Here is a 19,138-nt window from a genome sequence, read left to right on the forward strand (position 1 = left end):
GTATGTGAGCCCTCATAATAAGAGGATTTTGACTTAAATTTTTTTTAATCAATTTTTTTCGCTAACATCTTTAAATGGCTCCTGTACATCGAAAACGCAAAATTTAGAAAAAGTCCAAAACAAAAGTTGTTTCTAACATCAAAACCTTCATTTTGAATCGGAGAACCGTGATCTAGCTTAATTTTGAAAAATCGGTATGTGAGCCCTCATAATAAGAGGATTTTGACTTAAATTTTTTTTAATCAATTTTTTTCGCTAACATCTTTAAATGTCGCCTGTACATCGAAAACGCAAAATTTAGAAAAAGTCCAAAACAAAAGTTGTTTCTAACATCAAAACCTTCATTTTGAGACGGAGAATTCGCTTTTTTAATTCGCTAATTTTAATTCGCTAACATCTTTAAATGGCTCCTGTACATCGAAAACGCAAAATTTAGAAAAAATCCAAAACAAAAGTTGTTTCTAACATCAAAACCTTCATTTTGAATCGGAGAACCGTGATCTAGCTTAATTTTGAAAAATCGGTATGTGAGCCCTCATAATAAGAGGATTTTGACTTAAATTTTTTTTAATCAATTTTTTTCGCTAACATCTTTAAATGTCGCCTGTACATCGGAAACGCAAAATTTAGAAAAAGTCCAAAACAAAAGTTGTTTCTAACATCAAAACCTTCATTTTGAGACGGAGAATTCGCTTTTTTAATTCGCTAATTTTAATTCGCTAACATCTTTAAATGGCTCCTGTACATCGAAAACGCAAAATTTAGAAAAAATCCAAAACAAAAGTTGTTTCTAACATCAAAACCTTCATTTTGAATCGGAGAACCGTGATCTAGCTTAATTTTGAAAAATCGGTATGTGAGCCCTCATAATAAGAGGATTTTGACTTAAATTTTTTTTAATCAATTTTTTTCGCTAACATCTTTAAATGTCGCCTGTACATCGGAAACGCAAAATTTAGAAAAAGTCCAAAACAAAAGTTGTTTCTAACATCAAAACCTTCATTTTGAGACGGAGAATTCGCTTTTTTAATTCGCTAATTTTAATTCGCTAACATCTTTAAATGGCTCCTGTACATCGAAAACGCAAAATTTAGAAAAAGTCCAAAACAAAAGTTGTTTCTAACATCAAAACCTTCATTTTGAGACGGAGAATTCGCTTTTTTAATTCGCTAATTTTAATTCGCTAACATCTTTAAATGGCTCCTGTACATCGAAAACGCAAAATTTAGAAAAAATCCAAAACAAAAGTTGTTTCTAACATCAAAACCTTCATTTTGAGACGGAGAATTCGCTTTTTTAATTCGCTAATTTTAATTCGCTAACATCTTTAAATGGCTCCTGTACATCGAAAACGCAAAATTTAGAAAAAGTCCAAAACAAAAGTTGTTTCTAACATCAAAACCTTCATTTTGAGACGGAGAACCGTGATCTAGCTTAATTTTGAAAAATCGGTATGTGAGCCCTCATAATAAGAGGATTTTGACTTAAATTTTTTTTAATCAATTTTTTTCGCTAACATCTTTAAATGGCGCCTGTACATCGAAAACGCAAAATTTAGAAAAAGTCCAAAACAAAAGTTGTTTCTAACATCAAAACCTTCATTTTGAGACGGAGAACCGTGATCTAGCTTAATTTTGAAAAATCGGTATGTGAGCCCTCATAATAAGAGGATTTTGACTTAAATTTTTTTTAATCAATTTTTTTCGCTAACATCTTTATATGGCTCCTGTACATCGAAAACGCAAAATTTAGAAAAAGTCCAAAACAAAAGTTGTTTCTAACATCAAAACCTTCATTTTGAATCGGAGAACCGTGATCTAGCTTAATTTTGAAAAATCGGTATGTGAGCCCTCATAATAAGAGGATTTCGACTTAAATTTTTTTTAATCAATTTTTTTCGCTAACATCTTTAAATGGCTCCTGTACATCGAAAACGCAAAATTTAGAAAAAGTCCAAAACAAAAGTTGTTTCTAACATCAAAACCTTCATTTTGAATCGGAGAACCGTGATCTAGCTTAATTTTGAAAAATCGGTATGTGAGCCCTCATAATAAAAGGATTTTGACTTAAATTTTTTTTAATCAATTTTTTTCGCTAACATCTTTAAATGGCTCCTGTACATCGAAAACGCAAAATTTAGAAAAAGTCCAAAACAAAAGTTGTTTCTAATTGCAAAACCTTTAATTTGAGACGGAGAATTCGCTTTTTTAATTCGCTAACATCTTTAAATGGCTCCTGTACATCGAAAACGCAAAATTTAGAAAAAGTCCAAAACAAAAGTTGTTTCTAACATCAAAACCTTCATTTTGAGACGGAGAACCGTGATCTAGCTTAATTTTGAAAAATCGGTATGTGAGCCCTCATAATAAGAGGATTTCGACTTAAATTTTTTTTAATCAATTTTTTTCGCTAACATCTTTAAATGGCTCCTGTACATCGAAAACGCAAAATTTAGAAAAAGTCCAAAACAAAAGTTGTTTCTAACATCAAAACCTTCATTTTGAATCGGAGAACCGTGATCTAGCTTAATTTTGAAAAATCGGTATGTGAGCCCTCATAATAAGAGGATTTCGACTTAAATTTTTTTTAATCAATTTTTTTCGCTAACATCTTTAAATGTCGCCTGTACATCGAAAACGCAAAATTTAGAAAAAGTCCAAAACAAAAGTTGTTTCTAACATCAAAACCTTCATTTTGAGACGGAGAACCGTGATCTAGCTTAATTTTGAAAAATCGGTATGTGAGCCCTCATAATAAGAGGATTTTGACTTAAATTTTTTTTTAAATTTTTTTCGCTAACATCTTTAAATGGCTCCTGTACATCGAAAACGCAAAATTTAGAAAAAGTCCAAAACAAAAGTTGTTTCTAACATCAAAACCTTCATTTTGAGACGGAGAACCGTGATCTAGCTTAATTTTGAAAAATCGGTATGTGAGCCCTCATAATAAGAGGATTTCGACTTAAATTTTTTTTAATCAATTTTTTTCGCTAACATCTTTAAATGGCTCCTGTACATCGGAAACGCAAAATTTAGAAAAAGTCCAAAACAAAAGTTGTTTCTAACATCAAAACCTTCATTTTGAGACGGAGAACCGTGATCTAGCTTAATTTTGAAAAATCGGTATGTGAGCCCTCATAATAAGAGGATTTTGACTTAAATTTTTTTTACTCAATTTTTTTCGCTAACATCTTTAAATGGCTCCTGTACATCGAAAACGCAAAATTTAGAAAAAGTCCAAAACAAAAGTTGTTTCTAACATCAAAACCTTCATTTTGAGACGGAGAACCGTGATCTAGCTTAATTTTGAAAAATCGGTATGTGAGCCCTCATAATAAGAGGATTTTGACTTAAATTTTTTTTAATCAATTTTTTTCGCTAACATCTTTAAATGGCTCCTGTACATCGATAACGCAAAATTTAGAAAAAGTCCAAAACAAAAGTTGTTTCTAACATCAAAACCTTCATTTTGAGACGGAGAACCGTGATCTAAGAGGATTAAATAAGAGGATTTTGACTTAAATTTTTTTTTAATCAATTTTTTTCGCTAACATCTTTAAATGGCTCCTGTACATCGAAAACGCAAAATTTAGAAAAAGTCCAAAACAAAAGTTGTTTCTAACATCAAAACCTTCATTTTGAGACGGAGAACCGTGATCTAGCTTAATTTTGAAAAATCGGTATGTGAGCCCTCATAATAAGAGGATTTTGACTTAAATTTTTTTTAATCAATTTTTTTCGCTAACATCTTTAAATGGCTCCTGTACATCGAAAACGCAAAATTTAGAAAAAGTCCAAAACAAAAGTTGTTTCTAACATCAAAACCTTCATTTTGAGACGGAGAACCGTGATCTAGCTTAATTTTGAAAAATCGGTATGTGAGCCCTCATAATAAGAGGATTTTGACTTAAATTTTTTTTAATCAATTTTTTTCGCTAACATCTTTAAATGGCTCCTGTACATCGAAAACGCAAAATTTAGAAAAAGTCCAAAACAAAAGTTGTTTCTAACATCAAAACCTTCATTTTGAGACGGAGAACCGTGATCTAGCTTAATTTTGAAAAATCGGTATGTGAGCCCTCATAATAAGAGGATTTTGACTTAAATTTTTTTTAATCAATTTTTTTCGCTAACATCTTTAAATGGCTCCTGTACATCGAAAACGCAAAATTTAGAAAAAGTCCAAAACAAAAGTTGTTTCTAACATCAAAACCTTCATTTTGAGACGGAGAACCGTGATCTAGCTTAATTTTGAAAAATCGGTATGTGAGCCCTCATAATAAGAGGATTTTTACTTAAATTTTTTTTATCAATTTTTTTCGCTAACATCTTTAAATGGCTCCTGTACATCGAAAACGCAAAATTTAGAAAAAGTCCAAAACAAAAGTTGTTTCTAACATCAAAACCTTCATTTTGAGACGGAGAACCGTGATCTAGCTTAATTTTGAAAAATCGGTTGTGAGCCCTTTAAGAGGAATTTTTTTTAATCAATTTTTTTCGCTAACATCTTTAAATGGCTCCTGTACATCGAAAACGCAAAATTTAGAAAAAGTCCAAAACAAAAGTTGTTTCTAACATCAAAACCTTCATTTTGAATCGGAGAACCGTGATCTAGCTTAATTTTGAAAAATCGGTATGTGAGCCCTCATAATAAGAGGATTTTGACTTAAATTTTTTTTAATCAATTTTTTTCGCTAACATCTTTAAATGGCTCCTGTACATCGAAAACGCAAAATTTAGAAAAAGTCCAAAACAAAAGTTGTTTCTAACATCAAAACCTTCATTTTGAGACGGAGAACCGTGATCTAGCTTAATTTTGAAAAATCGGTATGTGAGCCCTCATAATAAGAGGATTTTGAGACTTAAATTTTTTTTAAATTTTTTTCGCTAACATCTTTAAATGGCTCCTGTACATCGAAAACGCAAAATTTAGAAAAAGTCCAAAACAAAAGTTGTTTCTAACATCAAAACCTTCTTTTTGAGACGGAGAACCGTGATCTAGCTTAATTTTGAAAAATCGGTATGTGAGCCCTCATAATAAGAGGATTTTGACTTAATTTTTTTTTATCAATTTTTTTCGCTAACATCTTTAAATGGCTCCTGTACATCGAAAACGCAAAATTTAGAAAAAGTCCAAAACAAAAGTTGTTTCTAACATCAAAACCTTCATTTTGAGACGGAGAACCGTGATCTAGCTTAATTTTGAAAAATCGGTATGTGAGCCCTCATAATAAGAGGATTTTGACTTAAATTTTTTTTAATCAATTTTTTTCGCTAACATCTTTAAATGGCTCCTGTACATCGAAAACGCAAAATTTAGAAAAAGTCCAAAACAAAAGTTGTTTCTAACATCAAAACCTTCATTTTGAGACGGAGAACCGTGATCTAGCTTAATTTTGAAAAATCGGTATGTGAGCCCTCATAATTTTGACTTAAATTTTTTTTCATCAATTTTTTTGCTAACATCTTTAAATGGCTCCTGTACATCGAAAACGCAAAATTTAGAAAAAGTCCAAAACAAAAGTTGTTTCTAACATCAAAACCTTCATTTTGAGACGGAGAACCGTGATCTAGCTTAATTTTGAAAAATCGGTATGTGAGCCCTCATAATAAGAGGATTTTGACTTAAATTTTTTTTAATCAATTTTTTTCGCTAACATCTTTAAATGGCTCCTGTACATCGAAAACGCAAAATTTAGAAAAAGTCCAAAACAAAAGTTGTTTCTAACATCAAAACCTTCATTTTGAGACGGAGAACCGTGATCTAGCTTAATTTTGAAAAATCGGTATGTGAGCCCTCATAATAAGAGGATTTTGACTTAAATTTTTTTTAATCAATTTTTTTCGCTAACATCTTTAAATGGCTCCTGTACATCGAAAACGCAAAATTTAGAAAAAGTCCAAAACAAAAGTTGTTTCTAACATCAAAACCTTCATTTTGAGACGGAGAACCGTGATCTAGCTTAATTTTGAAAAATCGGTATGTGAGCCCTCATGACTTAAATTTTTTTTTCAATTTTTTTCGCTAACATCTTTAAATGGCTCCTGTACATCGAAAACGCAAAATTTAGAAAAAGTCCAAAACAAAAGTTGTTTCTAACATCAAAACCTTCATTTTGAGACGGAGAACCGTGATCTAGCTTAATTTTGAAAAATCGGTATGTGAGCCCTCATAATAAGAGGATTTTGACTAAATTTTTTTTAATCAATTTTTTTCGCTAACATCTTTAAATGGCTCCTGTACATCGAAAACGCAAAATTTAGAAAAAGTCCAAAACAAAAGTTGTTTCTAACATCAAAACCTTCATTTTGAGACGGAGAACCGTGATCTAGCTTAATTTTGAAAAATCGGTATGTGAGCCCTCATAATAAGAGGATTTTGACTTAAATTTTTTTTAATCAATTTTTTTCGCTAACATCTTTAAATGGCTCCTGTACATCGAAAACGCAAAATTTAGAAAAAGTCCAAAACAAAAGTTGTTTCTAACATCAAAACCTTCATTTTGAGACGGAGAACCGTGATCTAGCTTAATTTTGAAAAATCGGTATGTGAGCCCTCATAATAAGAGGATTTTGACTTAAATTTTTTTTAATCAATTTTTTTCGCTAACATCTTTAAATGGCTCCTGTACATCGAAAACGCAAAATTTAGAAAAAGTCCAAAACAAAAGTTGTTTCTAACATCAAAACCTTCATTTTGAGACGGAGAACCGTGATCTAGCTTAATTTTGAAAAATCGGTATGTGAGCCCTCATAATAAGACCTTCATTTTGAGACTTAAATTTTTTTTAAATCTAATTTTTTTCGCTAACATCTTTAAATGGCTCCTGTACATCGAAAACGCAAAATTTAGAAAAAGTCCAAAACAAAAGTTGTTTCTAACATCAAAACCTTCATTTTGAAAAATCGGTATGTGAGCCCTTTAAGAATGACTTAAATTTTTTTTATCAATTTTTTTCGCTAACATCTTTAAATGGCTCCTGTACATCGAAAACGCAAAATTTAGAAAAAGTCCAAAACAAAAGTTGTTTCTAACATCAAAACCTTCATTTTGAGACGGAGAATTCGCTTTTTTAATTCGCTAATTTTAATTCGCTAACATCTTTAAATGGCTCCTGTACATCGAAAACGCAAAATTTAGAAAAAGTCCAAAACAAAAGTTGTTTCTAACATCAAAACCTTCATTTTGAGACGGAGAACCGTGATCTAGCTTAATTTTGAAAAATCGGTATGTGAGCCCTCATAATAAGAGGATTTTGACTTAAATTTTTTTTAATCAATTTTTTTCGCTAACATCTTTAAATGGCTCCTGTACATCGAAAACGCAAAATTTAGAAAAAGTCCAAAACAAAAGTTGTTTCTAACATCAAAACCTTCATTTTTCGCTTTTTTAATTCGCTAATTTTAATTCGCTAACATCTTTAAATGGCTCCTGTTCGAAAACGCAAAATTTAGAAAAAGTCCAAAACAAAAGTTGTTTCTAACATCAAAACCTTCATTTTGAATCGGAGAACCGTGATCTAGCTTAATTTTGAAAAATCGGTATGTGAGCCCTCATAATAAGGGGATTTTGACTTAAATTTTTTTTAATCAATTTTTTTCGCTAACATCTTTAAATGGCTCCTGTACATCGGAAACGCAAAATTTAGAAAAAGTCCAAAACAAAAGTTGTTTCTAACATCAAAACCTTCATTTTGAGACGGAGAACCGTGATCTAAGAGGATTAAATAAGAGGATTTTGACTTAAAGCTAACATCTTTAAATGGCTCCTGTACATCGAAAACGCAAAATTTAGAAAAAGTCCAAAACAAAAGTTGTTTCTAACATCAAAACCTTCATTTTGAATCGGAGAACCGTGATCTAGCTTAATTTTGAAAAATCGGTATGTGAGCCCTCATAATAAGAGGATTTCGACTTAAATTTTTTTTAATCAATTTTTTTCGCTAACATCTTTAAATGTCGCCTGTACATCGGAAACGCAAAATTTAGAAAAAGTCCAAAACAAAAGTTGTTTCTAACATCAAAACCTTCATTTTGAGACGGAGAATTCGCTTTTTCAAAAAAAGGATTTCGCTAATTTTAATTCGCTAACATCTTTAAATGTCTCCTGTACATCGAAAACGCAAAATTTAGAAAAAAGTCCAAAACAAAAGTTGTTTCTAACATCAAAACCTTCATTTTGAATCGGAGAACCGTGATCTAGCTTAATTTTGAAAAATCGGTATGTGAGCCCTCATAATAAGAGGATTTTGACTTAAATTTTTTTTAATCAATTTTTTTCGCTAACATCTTTAAATGGCTCCTGTACATCGAAAACGCAAAATTTAGAAAAAGTCCAAAACAAAAGTTGTTTCTAACATCAAAACCTTCATTTTGAGACGGAGAACCGTGATCTAGCTTAATTTTGAAAAATCGGTATGTGAGCCCTCATAATAAGAAGATTTTGACTTAAATTTTTTTTTAATCAATTTTTTTCGCTAACATCTTTAAATGGCTCCTGTACATCGAAAACGCAAAATTTAGAAAAAGTCCAAAACAAAAGTTGTTTCTAACATCAAAACCTTCATTTTGAATCGGAGAACCGTGATCTAGCTTAATTTTGAAAAATCGGTATGTGAGCCCTCATAATAAGAGGATTTTGACTTAAATTTTTTTTAATCAATTTTTTTCGCTAACATCTTTAAATGGCTCCTGTACATCGAAAACGCAAAATTTAGAAAAAGTCCAAAACAAAAGTTGTTTCTAACATCAAAACCTTCATTTTGAGACGGAGAACCGTGATCTAGCTTAATTTTGAAAAATCGGTATGTGAGCCCTCATAATAAGAGGATTTTGACTTAAATTTTTTTTAATCAATTTTTTTCGCTAACATCTTTAAATGGCTCCTGTACATCGAAAACGCAAAATTTAGAAAAAGTCCAAAACAAAAGTTGTTTCTAACATCAAAACCTTCATTATGAGACGGAGAACCGTGATCTAGCTTAATTTTGAAAAATCGGTATGTGAGCCCTCATAATAAGAGGATTTTGACTTAAATTTTTTTTTAATCAATTTTTTTCGCTAACATCTTTAAATGGCTCCTGTACATCGAAAACGCAAAATTTAGAAAAAGTCCAAAACAAAAGTTGTTTCTAACATCAAAACCTTCATTTTGAATCGGAGAACCGTGATCTAGCTTAATATTGAAAAATCGGTATGTGAGCCCTCATAATAAGAGGATTTTGACTTAAATTTTTTTTAATCAATTTTTTTCGCTAACATCTTTAAATGGCTCCTGTACATCGAAAACGCAAAATTTAGAAAAAGTCCAAAACAAAAGTTGTTTCTAACATCAAAACCTTCATTTTGAATCGGAGAACCGTGATCTAGCTTAATTTTGAAAAATCGGTATGTGAGCCCTCATAATAAGAGGATTTTGACTTAAATTTTTTTTAATCAATTTTTTTCGCTAACATCTTTAAATGGCTCCTGTACATCGAAAACGCAAAATTTAGAAAAAGTCCAAAACAAAAGTTGTTTCTAACATCAAAACCTTCATTTTGAGACGGAGAACCGTGATCTAGCTTAATTTTGAAAAATCGGTATGTGAGCCCTCATAATAAGAGGATTTTGACTTAAATTTTTTTTAATCAATTTTTTTCGCTAACATCTTTAAATGGCTCCTGTACATCGAAAACGCAAAATTTAGAAAAAGTCCAAAACAAAAGTTGTTTCTAACATCAAAACCTTCATTTTGAGACGGAGAACCGTGATCTAGCTTAATTTTGAAAAATCGGTATGTGAGCCCTCATAATAAGAGGATTTTGACTTAAATTTTTTTTTAATCAATTTTTTTCGCTAACATCTTTAAATGGCTCCTGTACATCGAAAACGCAAAATTTAGAAAAAGTCCAAAACAAAAGTTGTTTCTAACATCAAAACCTTCATTTTGAGACGGAGAACCGTGATCTAGCTTAATTTTGAAAAATCGGTATGTGAGCCCTCATAATAAGAGGATTTTGACTTAAATTTTTTTTTAATCAATTTTTTTCGCTAACATCTTTAAATGGCTCCTGTACATCGAAAACGCAAAATTTAGAAAAAGTCCAAAACAAAAGTTGTTTCTAACATCAAAACCTTCATTTTGAGACGGAGAACCGTGATCTAGCTTAATTTTGAAAAATCGGTATGTGAGCCCTCATAATAAGAGGATTTTGACTTAAATTTTTTTTAATCAATTTTTTTCGCTAACATCTTTAAATGGCTCCTGTACATCGAAAACGCAAAATTTAGAAAAAGTCCAAAACAAAAGTTGTTTCTAACATCAAAACCTTCATTTTGAGACGGAGAACCGTGATCTAGCTTAATTTTGAAAAATCGGTATGTGAGCCCTCATAATAAGAGGATTTCGACTTAATTTTTTTTTAATCAATTTTTTTCGCTAACATCTTTAAATGGCTCCTGTACATCGAAAACGCAAAATTTAGAAAAAGTCCAAAACAAAAGTTGTTTCTAACATCAAAACCTTCATTTTGAATCGGAGAACCGTGATCTAGCTTAATTTTGAAAAATCGGTATGTGAGCCCTCATAATAAGAGGATTTCGACTTAAATTTTTTTTAATCAATTTTTTTCGCTAACATCTTTAAATGGCTCCTGTACATCGAAAACGCAAAATTTAGAAAAAGTCCAAAACAAAAGTTGTTTCTAACATCAAAACCTTCATTTTGAATCGGAGAACCGTGATCTAGCTTAATTTTGAAAAATCGGTATGTGAGCCCTCATAATAAGAGGATTTCGACTTAAATTTTTTTTAATCAATTTTTTTCGCTAACATCTTTAAATGGCTCCTGTACATCGAAAACGCAAAATTTAGAAAAAGTCCAAAACAAAAGTTGTTTCTAACATCAAAACCTTCATTTTGAATCGGAGAACCGTGATCTAGCTTAATTTTGAAAAATCGGTATGTGAGCCCTCATAATAAGAGGATTTCGACTTAAATTTTTTTTAATCAATTTTTTCGCTAACATCTTTAAATGGCTCCTGTACATCGAAAACGCAAAATTTAGAAAAAGTCCAAAACAAAAGTTGTTTCTAACATCAAAACCTTCATTTTGAATCGGAGAACCGTGATCTAGCTTAATTTTGAAAAATCGGTATGTGAGCCCTCATAATAAGAGGATTTCGACTTAAATTTTTTTTAATCAATTTTTTTCGCTAACATCTTTAAATGGCTCCTGTACATCGAAAACGCAAAATTTAGAAAAAGTCCAAAACAAAAGTTGTTTCTATCATCAAAACCTTCATTTTGAATCGGAGAACCGTGATCTAGCTTAATTTTGAAAAATCGGTATGTGAGCCCTCATAATAAGGGGATTTTGACTTAAATTTTTTTTAATCAATTTTTTTCGCTAACATCTTTAAATGACTCCTGTACATCGAAAACGCAAAATTTAGAAAAAGTCCAAAACAAAAGTTGTTTCTAACATCAAAACCTTCATTTTGAGACGGAGAACCGTGATCTAGCTTAATTTTGAAAAATCGGTATGTGAGCCCTCATAATAAGAGGATTTTGACTTAAATTTTTTTTTAATCAATTTTTTTCGCTAACATCTTTAAATGGCTCCTGTACATCGAAAACGCAAAATTTAGAAAAAGTCCAAAACAAAAGTTGTTTCTAACATCAAAACCTTCATTTTGAGACGGAGAACCGTGATCTAGCTTAATTTTGAAAAATCGGTATGTGAGCCCTCATAATAAGAGGATTTTGACTTAAATTTTTTTTAATCAATTTTTTTCGCTAACATCTTTAAATGTCTCCTGTACATCGAAAACGCAAAATTTAGAAAAAGTCCAAAACAAAAGTTGTTTCTAACATCAAAACCTTCATTTTGAGACGGAGAACCGTGATCTAGCTTAATTTTGAAAAATCGGTATGTGAGCCCTCATAATTTTTTTAAAAGGATTTTGACTTAAATTTTTTTAAAAAATTTTTTTGCTAACATTTTTAGTACATTGTGTTTATATGTTTGTCCAGCATATGAAGAATTGGCAATAATTTCTCTTAAACTAAACAATGACTCGGTACACAAACGGGTTATGTAACAAACATATACTACAATTCGAATTTGCTTTGCTAATTCAAGGTACTTTCATTTTATTATTTTTTTTCTTTGAGATTTGCAAATTTAAAATTAGCTTAGGACAATTTATTTTTTAAATCATATTTTCAGAGAAAAAAATTCATGTTAAAATACAATTTTTTATTCAAAACCAAAATTAATTATTTTTTTTATAAATATGAAAATTAACCTAAAAATTGTATTCCTTCACAAAAAAGATTAAATAGAAAAAAAATTCTTGATTTTGATAAAAAATTTCTTGTTTAAGAAAGTTTTTTTGTATAAGACTTTATCGAGTTTTCGCAAGTTAAAATAGAAAAATTTGAATTTCATAAGAAAAATCTTATACAAACTTCAAAAACTCTAAGCCTTAGACCTATACTGTAAAGAGAAAATTGTTTAGTTTTAGGCCTTCTTTAATCCTACAGAAGGATTTCTCTGCGGATTGAAATAAATTTTTTTTGTTATTGAATGTAATAATAAAAAGTCTTTAATTGATCATTTTTGAGATACAATTAACGTAACGATCAAGATCACCGACAGTATTTATACGTAATTTATTTTATTATTTGAGACTGAAAAAATATTTGTTTAAAAAAAATAAATAAAAAACAAAAATGTAAGTAGCAGGATCCGAGATCGTTATTTATCGACAATAAAACCTCAAGACATTTGTATTTTTTTGAAATGACCATTTGAATAAACTTTTATTTTATGAAATATCAAAGTTAAGAAAATCTTTAATCGAGTAATGCAGTTTTAACAAAATTTTCCAAATAATGATTATATGGCGCAATATAGACAGCCCTGCCACCACAAAAATCAGAACCGCTTACTGCTACAGCGCTTAAATAATTATCTGTCATAGCAGGTCCTCCTACATCCGTATTACAAATTCCTTCGGCATTTGAAGCTCCACAAATAACTGTATCGGGATTCAAAGAAGCATAAGGAGCAACTAGTGTATGGTGAATGCTCAAGTATAAACAAGTTGAAGTTAATAAAGAATTTTCAAGCGTCACATCAGCCGTTTCCAAGTTGCTTTCTGAAATGTCTTGTTGCTTTCCCCATCCAAAAACACGAGCTTCGTCATCATTATGTTCTTCAATTGATACCTCCCTGATGATCTTTTCGCCGTTCTCCTCATCAATCATATTGGTTTTTAATTTTAACACAGCAATGTCGTAGTATTTAAGAAGACAGTTACTTCTGGCAATTTTATCAATTTCAGCAATTTTGGGTTCGATGCCTTTACGAAAACCGTACTTCACATTTAATGTCATCAATTCTTTTCCAACAACACAATCAGCAGCTGTCAAGATGCGATTTTTGGATAATATTGAACCGCCACAAATGTGTTTGTCATTTTCTTGTATAGATACCATGTAAAGCTTTTCATCATCCGATGCTGGCTTGCCACTGTCAATTATTAAGAGTCATTTTAGATAAAAATCCAGTTTTTTTTGTCCAAAGTCCCATTTTGAAAAAAGTTCGGGAATCGTCAAATTTTATCAAAATTATTTTTAAAAAATATTTCTTTTTTTTTTAGTTTTGATGATCAAAATCAACAAAGACTTTTCTAAAAAATAAATTACTTTTAATTTTACTAAATTAAATTTTAAAAATTTATCAGCAAAGTATTTTTTTCCCATTTTTTTTTTTCAAAATGTATCGGAATATTAAAGGACTTAAAACTGTTAAACCTGAAATTAAAAAAAAATATAATTCTTACTTTTCAATACTAAAAACAGCTTGAATAAAACTCGCAAGGAGAATATTAATAAAAACTCTTGAATTAAACATTTTTAAGATACAATTAACTTGACGATCAAGATCTGCGACAGAATTTATACTTATTTTTTTTTATTTATTTTATTATTTTTTGAGACTGAAAAAAATATTTATTTAAAAAAAAATAAATAAAAAACCAGAAAAAAGTGACTCTTCGACTCTGAAGTTTCCAGATATTTGTATTTCGTATTAATCATCGGTTAAAAAGGGTTCAAATGACCATTTGAATAAATATTTTTCGAGTTTTTAATTTACGCAGAATTTATTGTATTTATCATGAGTCATATTGAACTAAAAAGAAAAATGAAAAAAAAAATAATTTATTCAGAGTTCTGAATTTTTTTTATCATTTCGCTCTGTAGTTACAAAAAAATATTCCGGATTGGAAAATAATTTCTTTTCTTTCCGTATTAAATGAAATTTTAGTGAAATTTTTATTGTTTTTTTAATTATCTACTATAAAACTTACAAGTTTAAAAATGAATTCAGGCAATTAAAAAGTCAATAATAAAAAATATTTTCATGAAAAATAACATTTCGACAAATTTTTAGTAATTTGTTTTTTTTTTTTATATTTGTAAAGAAAAAAAAACTTACATTAGAATACAATTTTTTAAATAAAATCAAAAAAAAAATAAATTTTTGTTAAAAAAATAAAAATATCGCTGTAGACAGGATTCGAACCTGTGCGGGCAGAGCCCAATGGATTTCAAGTCCATCTCCTTAACCACTCGGACACCACAGCATATGCAATTTGCTCTGCCAAACGACACTCTTGAACATGCGCCGTGTGCTACATACCTTTCCATCGACACTGGATCCATTCATTCTTCGAGTTCCGTTGAAAAAGTCTCATCTCTCGTACACCAACACGCGACTTGATGCCTTTTAAACCTCAAAATTCACAAATCCAAGAATAGAAAGAAGAAAAAAACAAACAATTCGCAAATAATAAAAACACAAAAAAGTTTGGTTTATCAATAAACTATATGCATGCACGCAGAAAAATGATAAGATAATCAATATTATCGAACAAAAAGTTCGTTTTTTCAATGATTATTGTACCGTAACTACCCTTCACGAGTTCAGTACTTGAACATTTTTTCATCAAATAACATTTCAAGAGCAATTTTTAAGCATGTCTCGGCACTCCCGATCTCCGTCCCCCGAAAAATTAGCCAAATTCTCCTTCGAAAAGTCACAAAAATCGCTCGTTCAGCAAAAAGTCAAAGTAATTAATCGACAACAGTCCGAGGAGTTGGGAAAAATTGAAGAAACAGAAGACGAGGCATTTGGTGCCATGCAAAAAAGTGAAAAAAATCATCATTTGCCGCATAGAACAATCGTTCATTTCGAGACGTTTCACAAAAATTCCCTCATGATCCTGCATACTCCGTTAGATGTGGATTTTCTGGATGAACTACGAGACATGGCAAAAGTTAAAATTGAACGAAATAATTTGGGACACTTGAATGTCGTTGGCAGTGAGCAACAAGTGGCATTAGCGAAGTTTCTGATACAAGAAGAGGTCAGTTTTTTTGTGATTTTTTAAAAATTTAAAAATATTTTGATAAAAAATTTCAAAAAATGAACTTAAAAAAAAATAAATAAAATCAATTTCTAAGTTAAAAATATTTTTTTTCTAAATTTACAGATTAAATTGATGCCAGTTCAACGAGGACGTCTAAACTCCGTCTAAAATACTCAATTCCACAAAAAAAAAATTTTTTTTTCAAATTTTATATTTTTTATTTGAGATTTTTTCCTTTTTTCATGTTTTTTCATTCATTTTTCTTCATTTTTTTATTTATTTAATTTTAAGATTATTTTTTATGTATTATTTTTTTGTTTATTCTAAAGTTATTATGTTTTTTCTGCAGAAATACATCTTTGAATAAAAAATTCTACAATTTACTATTTTTTTTCCTTAGTAAATCATACAAATTTCGCATCTTTTTATTCTGTTCCGTAACATTTTGCTCTATGAAAATTTTTCTTTAAATCTAGCATTAAACGATAATTTTTTGACAATTTTTAATTTTACAAAACTATTTTTTTTCTGCAATTTTAATTATAATTTAATTGTAATGATAAATGATGATATTAGAAGAAAAATATTTTATTTATTAATAAAAAGTGAAACTATTTAAATATTTTTTTTTTAACACAAAAACTTACAAAGAAGATTTTTTTGAGTAAAAAGTAGAAGAAACAGGAAGGAACAGAAAATTTCTGGAATAAAATTTTGTTCTACATTACACATTTTTTTGTCTTAATTTTTTAATTTTTTTTTAATTTTGCCAGTTTTTGAATAAAAGCATAAATAACACGCAGAATTTGGATGGTGAATGATTTTTTTTAGTAATTTAATGCATTTTTGAAGGGCACTGCCCCGAAAATTTCCCAAAATAATGAACTAAAATTTTCGGTAATGTAGTAAATATTTAATTTAATTTAAAAAAAGGATCAAGTACTGTTCATTCTACAAAATTTTCTTACATTTTGTAATTTTTTTTAAATATTAATCAGTACAAAAATTGATTATTATTTTCATTTTCTGCCATTTTGCATCCATAATACAGTACAAGAGTGTAATTTTAAATATTTATAGCGGATGAGGATGTTGTTGAAAAAATATCGAAATGCCATCCTTTTGTTTATTTTTTTTTTTTTGCGCAACAGTTTTTTTATTACCTAGCTACGTTGAGATCTAAAGTTTGTAGTGTAGGCGGAAATTCAATTCATCATTAAACACAAAATTTGTCAAAATATTTACAATAATAAAAAAAAAACTTTCCCTCAAGCGAATTTCTAGCTATAGAAAAAATTTATCAAGCACATTTATCCACATTTCGAAATTAAAAACTTACTTTTTTGTACATTTTTTGTATGTTTACGACTCGAAAACGTTCCAATTTTTGTATTTTTTTGATATTTTTATTATATTCTATTCTGCCTTTACATTTCTAAATGACATTTTTTGTTTTAGACGACGATTATTATTTTTTAGTTTAGTATAACAAATACTTTTTTTTAATATTTTTTTTTTGTTTTTTAATTTTTTGTAGCTATAAAGTTGATTTTCATATTTTTTATACACTTTTGCGGATTTAATTTTAGAAAAAAAATTGATAAAATGTGAAAGGATGAATTTCAAAAATAGGAATTATTTATTTTTTTTTTGTGTAATGTACTTTGATATTTTTTATTATTAATAATGAATAATGTGACGAATTTCTGATTTTTTTTACAATTATACGCAAAAAGTGAATGCGATGATTGTTGGTTCCCTTTTTGTTGTTGTTGTTTTCGGTTTGCACTGTTGCACACACACAAAGGATGATCTTTCTCTTCTCTGTTTCTGTTTTGATGACGTTTGAGGCAATCTTTTTGTCAGTTTAAAGGAAATAGTCAGGTGTTCTTCGTGTGACGTGTGGCTCACCACGACGCGGCGCCGGATCGAATTGGAGGCTGAAAGTATTAAGAAAATTTTTAGTTTTGTGGTTTTAACTATTTTTTTTTTTTAAATTAATAATTTTTAATTTTTTGAGATTTTCGGTCAAGCTTAGATTAATTTTTTGATTTTTTAAAAATATTTTTCATTTAAATTCTACTGTGAATAAAATTTTAAAAAATTTCAAACTACCTAATCTTTTCACTTTTTTTATTAAAAAAAATAAAAAAAAGGAATTTAATAATTTCAATTTTTTTAATTTTAATTTTTTCCACTAAAAAATTTATTAAAAATCCAAAAATTGTTTTTAAGTTCTTATAATCAAAAATATAAAATTACGTCAAAAGTTTACTAAAATTTTTAATTTTGTAATTTTTGGGCTTTTAATTCAAAAATTTGATATTTTTCAAAAATATTTTGTAATTAAAAAAAATTTTTTTTCAGAGAAATTTCTTTAAAATTTCTTATTTAAAACTAAACTTTTGCTCAAAAAGCATTTTCAAATTGTTTTCGAATTTTTTTAAACAAAATTTGTAATAAATTTTGTATTTTTTGACAAAAATTTTATTAAAATGAAAAAAAACGACGAAAAAAAAATACTTACAATGAAAATTTCAGTGAATCATCTAATTCCATCAAAGCTGCTTGATTACCGCAACGATAGCAATAATTAGGTGCTGAGAAAATAGTGACGACGTTTCGATCATGACACCAATTGTAACCTTCCATAACCAGCTGGTGAGCTCTTGAAACTAGTGTTAATCCGTTTGAATGATTAAATATCTCTGATATATCCTAAAAAATAAAAAAAATGAAAATTTTTTTTTTTTTCAGAAAATTAAAAGAAAAAAAAAACTCACTTGACCAAAGGTGTAGCCAGCGCCACGTGGAGAAATGCCCCAGCCACCTCTGTCATCGGGATCGGACCACAACAAATCGCACATGGGTCCCTCGTGCGGCACCTCTTGCAGTCTATCGAGTGCCCGAATATGATCAAGAGTATCGATGCTGGGCGACAAGCCGCCATGCAAGCAGAATATTTGTCCGTCAACCAGTGCCGTCAAGGGCAAGTAGTCGAATAAATCCGTAAAATACTTCCACACATTTGGATTGCCATACTTTCGGAGACACTCGTCATAGAACCCGTAGACCTGGGTAATTTGTCGCGACTCGTGGTTGCCGCGCAAAATTGTAATTCTCTCGCGGTACCGTACTTTGAGCGACACGAGCAACGTAACCGTTTCCACGGAATAGTAGCCACGATCCACGTAATCACCCATGAAGAGGTAATTTGTGTCTGGCGAACGACCGCCTATCCGAAACAATTCCATCAGGTCGTGAAATTGACCGTGAACGTCGCCGCAAACTGTGACTGGACATTTTACTTCTTGTACATTTGATTCCTTTGCTAAGATTTCTTTTGCCTGCAACGAGAAACGACAGAGAGAAACGTGTTTTTAATTAAACTTTGCAACTAATGAAGCAATTTACAACGAAAATGGGCATCATATTAGACACACTCTCACATGCAGCTCCATGAAATTTATAAATAGACACGCACGTGTTGCAAAAACTTTAAATTTCTCGCAGTGGCGTATCATTTTAAGCACAATTCATCACACAAAGTCGGAATTTAATAAATTTTTATCAAATTTCGTTCTACAAAAGAGTAAAAATTACTTAAAAATCATAATTTCTGAGTATTATTTACAATTTTGAGCTAAAAAATCTACGAAAAGATAAGAATTTTCTTTCCAAAGCATAAATTTTAACCCGAATTTGTGAGATAAGACT

General features: G+C 29.7%; 2 protein-coding genes and 1 non-coding gene across 3 annotated transcripts; all 3 read right to left on the minus strand.

Moving 5' to 3' along the window:
• Positions 1-12,839: 12,839 nt before the first annotated feature.
• LOC134836507 (trypsin alpha-like) lies at positions 12,840-13,484 on the minus strand. Its single transcript, XM_063851691.1, has one exon. It carries the CDS (start codon positions 13,482-13,484, stop codon positions 12,840-12,842), a length of 645 nt encoding a protein of 214 aa, XP_063707761.1.
• Positions 13,485-14,553: 1,069 nt separating this feature from the next.
• On the minus strand, positions 14,554-14,635 carry Trnas-uga (transfer RNA serine (anticodon UGA)). The gene has a single exon. It is a non-coding gene; the product is annotated as a tRNA-Ser (tRNA).
• Positions 14,636-17,055: 2,420 nt separating this feature from the next.
• Positions 17,056-18,768, minus strand: LOC134836506 (serine/threonine-protein phosphatase PP2A; the record flags this gene model as incomplete). The annotated part of the gene is made up of 3 exons (XM_063851690.1): positions 17,056-17,361; positions 17,949-18,139; positions 18,205-18,768. Coding segments are annotated over 3 exons (828 nt in total), but the record flags the coding sequence as incomplete, so codon positions are not given.
• Between the last annotated feature and the right edge of the window lie 370 nt (positions 18,769-19,138).

This window comes from Culicoides brevitarsis, unplaced genomic scaffold, assembly GCF_036172545.1.
Source record: "Culicoides brevitarsis isolate CSIRO-B50_1 unplaced genomic scaffold, AGI_CSIRO_Cbre_v1 contig_44, whole genome shotgun sequence".
Classification (NCBI taxonomy): Eukaryota; Metazoa; Arthropoda; class Insecta; order Diptera; family Ceratopogonidae; genus Culicoides; species Culicoides brevitarsis.

Excerpts from the sequence above, each read along its gene's own strand:
- LOC134836507 (XM_063851691.1), bottom strand. The coding sequence starts at position 13,484 with ATGGTATCTATACAAGAAAATGACAAACACATTTGTGGCGGTTCAATA.